This window comes from Canis lupus, chromosome 15 (genome assembly GCF_048164855.1).
Source record: "Canis lupus baileyi chromosome 15, mCanLup2.hap1, whole genome shotgun sequence".
Taxonomy (NCBI): domain Eukaryota; kingdom Metazoa; phylum Chordata; class Mammalia; order Carnivora; family Canidae; genus Canis; species Canis lupus.
Window position 1 is genome coordinate 28,429,612 of NC_132852.1, and position 14,334 is coordinate 28,443,945.

At 33.8% G+C, this 14,334-nt stretch overlaps 1 protein-coding gene across 3 annotated transcripts in view; it reads right to left on the reverse strand.

The window, feature by feature from the left end:
- Positions 1-636: 636 nt before the first annotated feature.
- PURG (purine rich element binding protein G) overlaps positions 637-14,334 on the reverse strand; it is a 37,276-nt gene continuing 23,578 nt past the window's right edge. For all 3 annotated transcript variants that reach the window (XR_012007602.1, XM_072776363.1, XM_072776361.1), the window contains one exon: positions 637-1,567. Coding sequence is in view for 2 of the 3 variants with exons in the window: in XM_072776361.1 (XP_072632462.1) it covers positions 1,458-1,567 (110 nt within the window). In the remaining variant the exon portion in view is untranslated. The remainder of the gene's footprint in view (positions 1,568-14,334) is intronic.

A 14,334-nucleotide genomic window follows, 5' to 3' on the forward strand; every position in this document is an offset into this window, starting at 1 on the left:
CTGCCTTAATATTGACTTTAGCTTAGGACAAAGAGACCTCTGCCCTCACGAGGATAGCAGCTTCACTTGTCCTAATGCTGTATATCTTACGGTGAATGTTAAAATTAAAAATTCAATAAGACCATGCATGATTTATCTAGTATGTCTTTCTGGTGTATGGTATCAGTTTGTCCTGGAAAGTTCCAATTTTATTTTTTGTCCATGTTTTCATACAGGTGAAGTGGGAACTTTGACTTTAAACATCAGCATATAGGAATGGTGTTTTTAATGTCATCTGACCAAGTAACAAAGGTTCTGAAGGCATACTTGTTTCCATGCAAATGTCATCTCATGGTTCAAGTAGATAATAAAATGTTATTAGTAAAATACTGAAATAGACAAAGGCACTGTAATGTCACATGTTTAGTTTTCTCAACATACTCATTTCCCTGTCTGGTAGGTCTAGCCAGTTTTTGTAGATTTAACATAAATTTGATTATAGAAGCTAGGCCAAGTGGATTTAAATTCCCAAAGATACCACAAATTTGGGGGCACCAATGAACTAACAAAATAAACACATGGTAAAAATCAACTTTTGTTTGATAAGAGGGCCCAGTAGAGCTAATCTGCTTTCTGAAAAATAATTAAGAATCCAAATTAATCACACATATAAACCAGTTTATTAGATTGTCAGTGATACTTTGAGACAAATTCAAGTTATTTCATTTTACTTTATATAAACAGAGGAAGGGAGGAAAAGTTTGATACTTCAAGCTTTGTTCAGCATGTGTGCAGTTAGCATCCACAAAAGCACCATTGGATATGGAATAATTAGCACCACAGAATTTTCGGACCTAACTGTTAACATGCATCACTGGAAAACTTGGAACATAAAAACTGAAGTAGTACGTGGTATGGCCTATTATAAACAATACAAGGCAATTAATGATTTGTTTTCATACAGTACAATACAATCACCAATCAATGAGAACCTTTAGTACAATACAGGACAAAAAAACACTTTGTACCCTGTTAACACTAAAACAGTTACAGATTTAAAAACATGTTTCTTGTGAGAGGCAGTGGGTTGAAACTATCCCTCCTCCTCTTTTTAAATTGAGTTATATAGTTACATGATCTCTTAAGAAAGTATTTTCAAATCTATGTCTCTCTACCTCAGTGCTGACAAATGGTTTTTTGAAAACGCAAAGGCTTGATGCGAATTAAAACAAAACAAAATTAAAACAAAACAAAACAAAACAAAAAAAACAAAACCCCAAACCCTGTAAGAGTCAAGAAGTACTCCAGTGTGGTGGAAGATACTCCACTTAAGATCAGTTTGAAAATGATGCCAATGCTGTTGACACTTGTCTTCCCTTCGGTGGAGGAATGTCAAGTACAGAAGCCTTGCATTCACGATGAACTTCGGTTCATTTCTTTCACACAATGCCTTTATTCTGAAGTGTAACATAAGAGACTTATTCCTTATTCCTCAACTGTGTTTGGAGTGTCCTAGGGCTGTTCCTTATGCTGGATTTGACAACAGTGAAAAGGGTTGATAGTCTCTCTGGATTTAGGGCAATTTGAGCTAAAGAAAAAATATTAATTTAAATTTAGCATATATGCAATTTTAAAGGGAGTTTCACTATTTTCACAGTACAAACCCATAATGAATATCATTGAAAACCTTTCTGTTAGAAAGCATGTAACAAACCCTCAATTTTAAGTTGTGTGTAGACCAATTTTGGCATGTTAAAAGATACTGTATAAGAAATGTGCAATAAGAATGGATAGATACAGGTATATTCAGATCTCAATGCATTGATGCCAAGGAAAATATATTTTTACTCACCAAGAGAAGAATATACCTTGAAGCATCTATGCAGACACATGAATCAATCATGTATCTGCCCAACTTCTAATTCTGGAATAGTGATAACAGGGTCATTTAAGAAAAAGTACTCAATTACAGTATGGCAGCAATTTTATGTTGTATATATTTAACAGCAAAACATTTTTGAAAATAGAATCATTATTATACGGTAAGTTTACAATTCACCATTTCTATACTTGTAATACATGCGCTTATTTGTTTTCCCAGTTTTAAAAAAAATCCCACTAGGACCAACATCTTTCAGAACAACAATCTAACATTAAACAAAACCTCCTAAGGAAAATATTTAGCATCACAGAGATTTGAGAAAAGTCTGTTACTCAGCATCACAAAATACTCAATAGATCTACATTTAAGATTGTTCATGCCATGACATTAACACACCTTTGGGTTAATATATCTTATTTAAAAAAGATAGCAAGATACAAACCAAAGAACTGACATGGAATTTTTTTTTAGTTTCTCGTTGATAAGAGTAAACTGCTAATAAACTTGACTCCTGTCAGTACTATGTAATGTTAACTGCGTCTGTGAAGCAGCACTTACATTTAGTAAAACATTTAAAACTAGTGATAGAAAAATGGCCACCACAGAGAAAGAATTAAAGATTAGTGAAATTATAGACCAATATTTTCTTCTTAAGTGAACTGCCCCCAAATAAAAAAGAAAACAAAGTTTGTTTGCTGTGAAATATTCTTCTGTTAAAAAATATTCTTGGATAAAAGTTAGTTTATGTTTTATAAATGTCAGAAAGATGTAATGTTGAACTTCAGAAAAAATTTAACTTTTGAAAAAAATTATCCTATGCCTTTTTTTCTGAATCAAATCTCTTGTATAAATCAACTATTGATTTTCTGAAGAGGGCACAGCTATACACAGCAGCACATCCACATTACTGATTTAAATTTGATAATTTACCAGGCCGGGCTGACTTGAACATAGAAGAAACAAAACTGGCTTCTTAATGTTTTAGGGTTACGGTAAAAAAGACTCAACTAAAGAAAACTGAGTTATGACAGGCTGGCCTAACACTTTGGATTGCCCTTGTATTTGAACAACATTTCAACAAAAGGTAGTACCAATTAAAAATAAGATTTAAAAAATAAAGGCTGTCTAAAAATTGTTCAATGAAAAAGTCTTCAAATTTTACACTTTAACCTCAAATAATTATAGACTAACTTAGACTAATGGTTTTGCTGTTATGACACACACTTTTGTTACTCTAGAGTTTTATTTCTGAATTGTTCATTGGTTCTATCATGTAACACAATTTTCTATTAAGTTAAAATAGTTTGAATTATTCTATTATATAATAAGAAGCTTTAGAAAAACACATAAATAGAATAAATTTATAAAAGGATAAAGAATATTTTATGGGATTTTAGACAATTTCTATACAGACAAATAGCTAGTTCAAGGTAATAAAGTGCCTTCATTTCTAGGTAATTAATTTTTCACTAAAATATTTTAAGGCTTTATAAGAAACTTAACATTATCAGAAGTGTGATAGTATATAGGGTTATGCTATTAATTAGCATTCTTTCATAGGTCTTGTTTCATTTAATCTTTTAATCCACATTAGGTACTTGGAATAATCAGCAGCTTAAAATTATAAATTTGAATTGTAAATTCTGAATTCAATTTATGAGGAAAAAGAAAGATGTATAATTTCCTAATGCTGTGATTTGTACATAAGACTCACATGCAGCTTGTGAACAATCTAGTTTATGTCATAATATACAACAGCCAATGCCTCTCAAAAAATTCAACAGAATATTATTTCATGGCAAACAAGGCCATCATTTCATTCATTCATTCATTCATTCATTCATTCATTCATATATTCTGTTGTCTCTATGTTTAAATGATTGTACAGCCTTAAGTGAAAAAGGCCAGAGAAAATCTAAGATAAATTCTTCAAATACAGGCACAACGAGTATTTTTTATTGCAATAGCTTATGCATAATCTATACTGATGCCAACATCCAATGTTAAAGCATTTATATTTGTTTTCAGTTTGCTTCTACCACCCATGGGTGTATCCCAGTAAAATACTGGAAACCTACCAGAAGTGTATACAATAGCCATAATCATACAGAATTTTATTTTTTCTTGTCATTTCTCTTTGGAATATATGAGGGTATTTTAAGTAATGCTGTGTAGTTAGTTATGTTGGCAGTCCCAGATTTTAAGATAAATTATGACTATATGGACATCAACTTATTAAACTGGTTATAACCAATAAAAACTAATTAAAATGTTCAAGTATTCTTTTTCAGGAGTTTAGCTATTTTTATCAGAAGATTACTAAGGCCAGGCATCAGATTAAATGTCCATGATACCTAACATGCTTATCTAACTATCACTGGATTAATATAAAATGTTCCTTAAATTAAGGGCCTTTGAAGTTAGGATGGAGGAGGAAACTTAAAACTCATTGCAAAGAATGGTTTAAATTAAAGGTTCCATATAATTATAGAAACAGGAACTAGTGGTAGGAAAAAGTGCCAGTCTTAAAATTGGGTTTGGTTTTCAATCTAAAGCTTAGTAAGAGTAATTCTTGGTGATTAAAAAAAATAATAAAATGGCATAAACCTTTATAATTGCACATTCCTTTACCAAAGTGCCACAAGTTACCAAAAAATCTTTTTAAATGTATATGATGCTACTTTTCAAAATCTAAGTACACATAAAGTTTTACCTTTTTCATAGTAGTATGGTACAGTTTCACAAACTTATCACAAATATAACCAGGAAGATGAGTTATAACTTTCTAAAAACAGTTATAGTGTGGTTTTAAAAAATAACTGTTAGAACCTTTGTCATTATGAGGATTCAAACTGAAGGGTAGCCAAAGCGTTCCCATAATATCCGAAAACATCATGAGAATTTAGGCAAATTTTAGTACTACTCTGCCATGCAATGCACAGAACACCATAGCTTTTTTTTTTTTAAATACTGGTTTAGTTATCCTGTTTTAATCTGATTACATGTTATACTTACTCTTTAATCACTGAAGTGACAATATATGGAATAACTGAGTTTTGAAAACAGTATTAAGCACTGAGGTTACTAGCCTTAATTGCTCATTCTTATTAAGCATGGCAAAAAAGTCTGAGGCATGGATTATTAATTTTCATGCTTCTATCTCTTTATTCTAAGTGGAAATGTATAGAGATAATACAATAAAGATAAAAGGACATTAGAGACCAAAGCACTAATATATGGAACAAATAAAATAATAAACAACTGTATGGAAATTCTTCATACCATTAAATTTGTTAAATCAGGGCAAGACAGTAAAAAATAAGATCTCTCCACCAGATAATAATTATAGGAATATATTTCTTAAAAAGTAAGTGGCATGCATGAGGTTAAATTTTTAATATTTTTATTGTTTGAATGTGAAGTTAAACTACAGAGATATGTCATTATAAACTGAGACCAAAAAAATTATATTGTTCAGGAAAAAACAGAATGTAAGATCATGATTCTCAATGACAGGCCACCTGCTTTCTGTTATGCCACAGGCTAAACGTTGTGGTGCAGTGCCTCATTTAATGCAAGTGAAAATTCTGGCAAAAACATAAAAATGCAAAATAATAAAATTAAGGTTAGTTCATAGTCAAAGAACATTGAATGAGTATCAAAAAAGAACCCCTTCTTTTCCCTACAGTTTGAAAATTTCAATCTTTGGTATAAGAATGTGACCATATAAAAGCATGCGAAAGAAATGCCCAATTCGATAAATTCTTCATCTTCCGAGGATGTAGAATGGGATGTAAATTGGTATCCTAGTCCTCTGAGAGAATTAACAAACTTTAAAAACATAAGTAAGATCAGAAAGAATCGGGCATGATGAATCACTGATAACAACTCTGTTAAACCCAATATACTGATAGATCAGTCACAGAAAGGTTAAGTATTCATTCTGTGTAATTTAACGAATCTTCTTATAGTTTCTGAATATGAAAATATAATTGCTTGTTGGTGGATAAGTCTTGGGTAGTGGCAGTGCTTAAAAACTGTTAAAGAAATACTTCAAATAAACACTGAAATGCAGAAGATCCTTAATAGAAGCTGTAGGCATGTGGAAACTCGATACTAGATGTGATATTCCAACTATATTTAGTTCCTGTATTACTCAAAGTAATATAAGATTGCATAATCTCTCTTGCCGATACACACAGATATTTTCTCATCTTTGCAAAACCTAGCCAATTGCACTTACCTAAGTTAGCTTTTCCTTCCTTTTAGCAATCCTATAGTGATGACATAAATACTGGACGTATCTATAAGAACCATTCCTACCACGTAATTTAATCTTGTTTTCTATTATTTAGCTCTTTTATAGCACTTTTCATTTCCAAAATGCCACACAACTAATTGTAATAGTTATTTCTCATTCTATGGGGTGGGCAAAGTTAGTAAATGGCTTGTGTGGTGGTGGAACTATAAGAATAGTTTTCAGGGATCCTATATATCTTCTCTGTTCTGTAGGCAGTTTTATCCAGCATTGCCCTCTGCTATGTATCTACACCACATGCTCCTTGAGGCCAAAGACTGGATCTTGTCTGCTGTATACCCAGACCTATCAGAATGTTTAGCTCACACTGTATTCTAAACAAATATCTGCTGATTTAATGAATGAGAAATAGGATTGAGAAAATAAAACAAAAATCTTAACATACTGCCCCTCACCCTCAACTTCCAAGTGAAAAGCTGTGCTTACCCACTCTTGCTTCTCTAATAACATAAGTGGTATTACTCTTCTTACATAGTAGGGTTGTATTACTCACTCTTAAGTCTGGATGGCAAAAAACCATTTGATATGTGTCCTCTAGAGTACCAGTGACTCAATTATTACTACAACTCCTCCTAAAACTGTGCATTATTCACCTTTCCTTTGGCCAAGCATTTAAATTAAAAAGTTATGTTTCTGCACACAATAGATTATTCTTAAGCTAATTCAGGCATAAAGAATCAAGAAAATCCTCAAGCTGTAACCATTAGTATGAATACAGAGAATATCAGAAGGGACGGAAAAGACAGACATGTACAGCAAAAGGAATTGGGGACTAGAGGTCCTTTAATTTTCTGGAAATTAGTGCAGGAAAGCTAAGATCCTTGAGAAGGTAGTGATTTTAGTGAACTAGGTTAATGTCAAGTTTAAGCTAGATGATATTGAAAGTCTTTTCCAGCTCCAAAATTGTATGTTGTGCTGACTGGTTCCTCTTCTGGTAAAATGAGAATCTACACTGTATTCAAAGGATATTTTATTTTTTAAAAAAGGGATAGTGAAACTTGAAAAGTTTGATGTTTTTGAACTCCTAAACAACTGTGAATATTAAGTTTTTTTTTTAAAACCACCATTACTCCATTAAAAGTAAAACCTTTTAAATCTCAATAAACATACTTGAATTATGTTAATGTAGTGTAGATATTACTTTGCTGACAATAATTCATATTATCAGCAAAATTAAGAGTGAGTTTTCTCCTACTCCTGCTACTTTACATGAACATATCCCCTAAAGAAGTCTTAAGTACAATCATGATCCAATTTTCAACTTCAAAGAGAGGAGGTAAAATTATTTCTTATAAAAATAAAAGGCTATGATATTAAGTTTGAATCTCTAAATTACTACATGTGTTTATAAAAACAGGACTATGAATTTGAACATTTTGACTGAGAAGCAACAACAAAAAATACTAATTCCAAAATTAGGAAGCCAAGTCTGATTTTTATTTGGGTCCTTTCTCTTTTCTTTTTGATAAGCCAGGCTATGGGTTTATTGATCTTATTCTTTTTTTAAAAAAAGATTTTATTTATTTATTCATGAGAGAGAGAGAGAGAGAGGCAGAGACACAGACAGAGGGAGAAGCAGGTTCCATGCAGGGAGCCTGATGTGGGACTCGATCCCAGGACTCCAGGATCATGTCCTGGGCTGAAGGCAGGCACTAAATTGCTGAGCCACCCCGGGATCCCCAGATCTTATTAATTCTTTCAAAGTACCAGCTCCTAGTTTTGCTGATCGGTTCTACTGCTTTTTCTTTTTTTGATTTCTATATCATTGATTTCTGCTCTAATCTTTATTATTGCTCCTCTCCTGCTGGATTTAAGGTTTATTTGCTGTTCTATTTCCAGCTCCTTTAGGTATAAGGTTAGACTGTGTACTTGAGACTTTCTTAAGAGTTTCTTGAGAAAAATCTAATTTTTATTAGCCAGAACCCTAAATATGTGGGAGGAGGAAAGATGATTTACTATCAGCTTTAATTTCTGCTAAGCTAGGGCTTCTCAAAACCCTTCAAGCAGAGTGTACTCCTTGGGAAATCAGGTTTATAATTCTTTATTTCACAACTGAAGACCTCTTTACCCTTCTAACATTAAATTGATATCATTACTCATACTCAAATGGAAAGAAGGGCCATATTCTCATTTTTCCACAGGGCAACAAACATTATTGGCAGTTAATTAAAATTAATTACTACAACTAAAATGACGACGAACTGCTGAGAGAATTCATGCATACTGCTCAAAAGTAGTTAATCATCTTTACAGTTGGAACATAGATTCTTGAGGCATGGTATGATAGCACTGCAAGTCCTCCATATAGGTTAAATTATACTAATGAGATTTTCTTGAAGATTCAGATGTAACTACTTTTTTTTTTTTATGTGAACTACGACTTATGAGTAGATGTAAGCCAAATTCTACACTAAAGCAGCTTGTGTTAAAGGGAAGTATCATTTCAACATTTTTTGGAATTATCAGAATGAAATATGAATGTGGTAAAATAATTTAGAAGAGAAAAATAAGTATGAGAGGGGAGAAGGAAGGTGTATTTAACAGAACGTAGAAAGAAATGAGAAAATCAGTGATTGAGAGGGATTCACAGAATGGGGTAATCTGAAACTTTATTAATATTTTCTCAGTAATCTGGCAAAACTGGCAAAACTTATTGAAGTGCCTTTTTTCACAGGACTGATATAAACACTATTGTACTTTATGGTTATTTATCTCCTTGCTGAATAGTTGTATAAGCACTGAAAATGACATGCTAACATTCCATCAAGTTAGGAAAGTGCTTGTTGTGTGTGCTTTTGGGTGTGTGAGTTAATGTCCTGGGATCTCTTTGTGGTTCTTCTTATTTAAGAATCTTAAAGATGGAGATAGTATGTATTGGGATGGACTAGCAGAGGGCCAGCTCAGTCTTCAGTTTTATGTAGTTATGTTAAAATTCAGACTCCTTTTCGGTCAGAAAATATTGAAAATGATTTCTGTCATTTTCTCTTGAAAATGACAACAGCCGGTACACTTGGGTGACTCAGTGGTTAAGCGTCTGCCTTTGGCTCAGGGCATAATCCCAGGGTCCTGGGATCGAGCCCTGCATCAGGATTCCCGCAGGGAGGCTGCTTCTCCCTCTGCCTATGTCTCTGTCTCTCTCTCTGTCTCATGAATAAATAAATAAAATCTTAAAAAAGAAAAAGAAAAAGACAACAGCAGGCAGTAACAATTCACCCTTTAGATCTGTTGGTAACTTGAGTCCCTAAGGTCACAGTGGAATTTTCACTTAAATTTATTTCTGCTCCCAAATGCCAATGAATTTGCTTAAAATGGCAATTTTAAGATAAATTCAATGAGAACTTTCAAAAACAAACAAACAAACAAACAAACAAACAAACAAACACCAAACAAACCAAAAATGCAATCTGGATGTTGGTTTTATTGTATCTACTCTCTTGTTTGTATAAATTATGGATCAAAGTGAGTTTGTAATAATAAAACTGAGCTCATAAAAAAATAAAACTGAGCTCATAAGGTCTATGTTATACAATTTTAACAGAGCATAAAAGCTACCAAGCCATCACCATATCGATGAACAACGAAAATATTCATTCTAGCACGTATTCATTATGGTCATATCATAAGAAGTATCTCCTCATCTGAAATTATTTTTCACATTTGCTTTCTGAGGTCAAAGAGCAAATACAAAGGGAAGGAACCAATACAGTTCCAGCTTTGTTGTTAATAGAGTTTCCTAGAACAGTACTTCTTGATGCATACAGCAATAATTAAGGTGGGAGAGTCATGAGAATGTTAGGAGTACTGTCATTTAATATTAATATTAGAGGATTTTTTGTCTCCTTCATCCTTACTGTAGTTCCACTGCCCTGACTTTAATAACACTCATATGTCAATAATAACACTCAGTGAAGATCTAATGATTTCTTGCCTGTATTTTTAAAAGTATTATCTGCAATAGAAAGAAACTATTATGAACTCATCAACATGGATAATCTCAAAAATATTAGGTTGAGTGAAAGAAGCCAAATGCTAAAAATACATGTTCATTTATGTGCAATTCCACAATAGACGACTAACTGATAGTCATAGAAATCAGATCAGTGATTGCTTTTGGAAGCTGGGACTGGGGAAAAAGCGGGGTGTTGACTGGAAGAGGATGCACAGAAATTTTCTGGAGTGAGAAAAATGTTCTCTATCTTGACATCCACCAAAACTGACTGAATGATATATTAAGATTGGAGCATTTTACTGTATGTAAATTATACCTTAATATAAAATGTGAAAAAGCATTGCCACTAAACACAATATTCTTGCTAAAGCATTAGAGTTGGGTGTCATTTTTCTTTTCATTTCAAAACTTCTGCCTTTAAGAGCACCTGGGTAGGTCAGTGGTTGAGGGTCTGCCTTTGGCTCAAGGCATCACCCCAGGGTTCTGGGATCGAGTCCCACATCGGGCTCCCTGGGGTAGCCTGCTTCTCCCTCTGCCTATGTCTCTGCTTCTCTGTGTGACTCTCATGAATAAATAATCTTTAAAAAACAAAACACAAAAATGAAACACCTTCTGCCTTCACACTGTCCCATAAAGAGCAACATATTCTAGAATGGGATCCATGACTAATATTCTACAGAGAACATGGATTTTATATCAGGGCACTGAACTAAACAGGTTTTTTTTATTGCTGAAGAATATTCTTTTATGGACCACACTATATGTAACAGCTCTAAGAAAGAATATAAGACTTCTTACATTTAAAAAATACCCAGGACAGAAAAGGGTTTTTAAGTTCAATTTATCATTGTGAAAATACTAATTTATAAAGGCATAAAAAAGTCAATGAAACACTTGGCTCAAATGCTGCTTAAGGGTGATCATGGCAATATGGCCTTCACTCTTTTTTTGTTTCCCCAAGGATGAGTGAACACTGGTGGAGCAGTAGTATACCACTGATCTCTAAAGGAGACAGAAGAACTAAACATTTAGGTGGGAAGGAAACAAGATTTTACTTATGCTACTTTGGTGCATAGTCAAATAACACTTTTCAAACCATTTGAATGCCAGTGTTGGGGCATAATTTATGATTACCTTGCCACCTTGCCACTTCAAGCCTAAGGGACCACGTGTTCACCAACTTTAAGGAGGTTATAATCAGAATTGAAATAACCACAGAATTCCCAATTTCCTACAGAAATAACCTTATTACACCATCTGACAGTTCTAAAAATAAATAAGTGAAAAAATTCTATTAGTTCTGAGAAGAACTAGTATTACTACCTTGAATAGAATTTATCTACAAGTAATACCAAATATTCATGGGCAAAATTAAAACTACAATCAAAAGTCAGATAATTATTTATCCAATTTATTTCTTTTTTAATTCCAATTCAAGCCCATCAAGTGTTTATGTTGTCTTAAATCTGCATGTCATACAGGGACATCTAAAATAAATAATTTTACTACTCATCATGATCTCCACCTGAGATGAGACAGAAAAAAAGTGAAAAAGCAACCAATTTCCCTAGCATAATAGCTGGCCTTTGAGAAGAACTCAGTAAGTATTTGTTGAATAAATGAATGGATGGTTTCCTTTCCCTCGATGACCATTTCTTACCTCATATAGTGAGGCTGCTCACTGCACATTAAAAATTCGGTATGATTGAAAAGGCAAAGTATAGACATTTACTTAGTAAAAGAAAGCAATGCTCTGAAACCCCTAAATCATGGGTCATTATTGCTGCTACAGCTTTTGTTGACATAAAAATCACATAAATATAAATCAACACAATTGTGAAATCACAACAAATTGAAAGAAGATAACTTCGATTTTTACTGTAAAATTTTCCTTGACAAAACTCAATTAGGGGGGTCCCTGGGTGTCTCAGTTGGCCACCGAAGTATCTGTCTTCCCTTTAGGTCATGATCCTGGGGTCCTGGGATCAAGCCCTGTGTTGGGCTCCCTCCTCAGTGGGGAGTGTGTTTCTCTCTCTCCCTCTGCTCTTCCCCCTGTTGGTGCTTTCTCTCTCTCTCTCATATAAATAAATAAAATCTTAAAAAAAGAAAACTAAATAACTCAATTAGGGTACCTATGCTGTTCAGTGGGTTGAACATCTGACTCTTGATTTTTGCTCAGGTCACCATCTCAGCGTTGTGAGATGGAGCCTGGGGTTGGGCTCCACACTCAGCAAGGACTCTGCTTGTCCTTCTCCCTCTACCCCTTCCCTCCTCCATCTCAAAGAAATAAATAAAATCTTTTTAAAAACCCAACCCAATTAACACTAAAGGACATTGTTTGCTTCTCTAGAGTGAATAAAAATTTTCATAATTCAGTCAAAAGGGACCCCCAACCATAATCTTGCAATGTTTTCAACTTTAAAATAAACAAGTGTGAAAACAGTTCCAGCTGACAGAAGAAAACAAATATTCTGAATAAAGCCCACATACTATCTTCCACTGATTATCAAGCAAAGTAATAGAGAGGTCCACATCAAGTAGTGGAAAGATCACTTCCTGAAACCTAGGTCAAGTTCTGAAAAGACTGGTTAGACGATTATGAACAAGCCACAAGCTATCTTTAATATTTTTCCTATCTGTTATAAAATAAGGGTGTTAACATGACTCCAAAGATTTCCTCAGGCAAAAAAATGTAAAGTTGATTGTAGATTTAGACAAGAAAACCTTATGTTGTCAGGTCACTAAGTAAACAGCTGAATGTAATCCCCATATCATGCAAATTGTCTTTTTTAAAAAATTTATTTATTCATGAGAAACACACAGAGAGGCAGAGACAGGCAGAGCAAGAAGCAGGCTCCATGAAAGGAGCCCAATGTGGAACTTGATCCCGGGACTCCAGGATCACGCCCTGGGCCAAAGGCAGGCGCTAAACTGCTGAGCCACCCAGGAGTCCCATCTTTTTATAAAAGGAAACAAGGCAGTTCTGATTCTCTCCAGCAATACAATTATGCTTTGACATTTCCCTGTCTGTGGATATTCATTTTCTTAATGGTGTCTTTTGATAAGCAGAAAATATTAGTTTTGATGAATGTCTAATTTTTAATGAAGTGTCTAATTTTTAATTTTTAAAAAATAATATTTAGTGCTTTTTGTTTCCTGTCCAAGAAATTTTTGCATACATAGTTGTATGCTTTTATATTTGACTGACAACAGCTTCAAGAGATTATAACTAGCCCAACTCCCTGGCTATTGCTGTACGTGAGAGTTCTTGTGGCAAAAGGAGGCTCCCTTCCAATTTTGCCTAAATTTGTTATACTTTCTGGGGAATTGTCCGTGTTATGGGTTGGGAAAAATTAATAATGATGCTATTAGTATTTACTAAGTGCTTTTTATGTGACAGAAATTTTTCTAACAGTTTATCTTATTACATTTAATTTTTTTTTTTTTTTTTTTTTTTACATTTAATTTTTTTAAAGAGAATCCTGGTTGACTATACTTTCTGTGAGGGGAAGAAATCTTATCTGTTTTCTTATTGAAGAAGATCCTCTGGACCAAGATAATTGTCCCAGAACAGAGTAATTAATAAGTATAAACTGAATGCTGATTGAATAAATTTTCATAATAATCCTATAAAGTTATATAATTTACCCACAATTCACAATAGTGACAGAATTGGACTTGAACCCACAACTGGTTGGCACCAAAGTCTGTGTTCTTTATAATTCTGTACTAAGCCTATTAAGATTGCCTGATAACTCTAGAGGAACCCAGAACCTAAAGATACAGCTGAAATCACAGCTATTACTTAAGCGGGGGGAGGGAATGTTTTAAAGTTATTGTTGTTTTATTCCTCTCATAGCAAAAAACAAACGTGGAACTTCTACTAAGCTCCTTAAAAAAAAAAAAAAGACTTATTTATGAGAGAGAGAGAGAGACTGAGAGCATACAAGTAAGGATAGGGGTAGAAGGAATCTCAAGCAGGCCCCATGCTGAGTTCAGAGCCCAACACAGAGCTCGATCCCACAGCCCAGGACATCATGACTGAAGTCAAAGTCAAGAGCCAGTTGGTCACTCAACTGACTGAGTCATCCAAATACCCTTCCTTTTTTTTTTTTTTTTTTTTTAAGTAGGCTCCATACCCAGCATGGAGCCCATTGTGGGGCTTGAACTCACAACCCTGAGATCAAGACCTGAGCTGAGATCAGG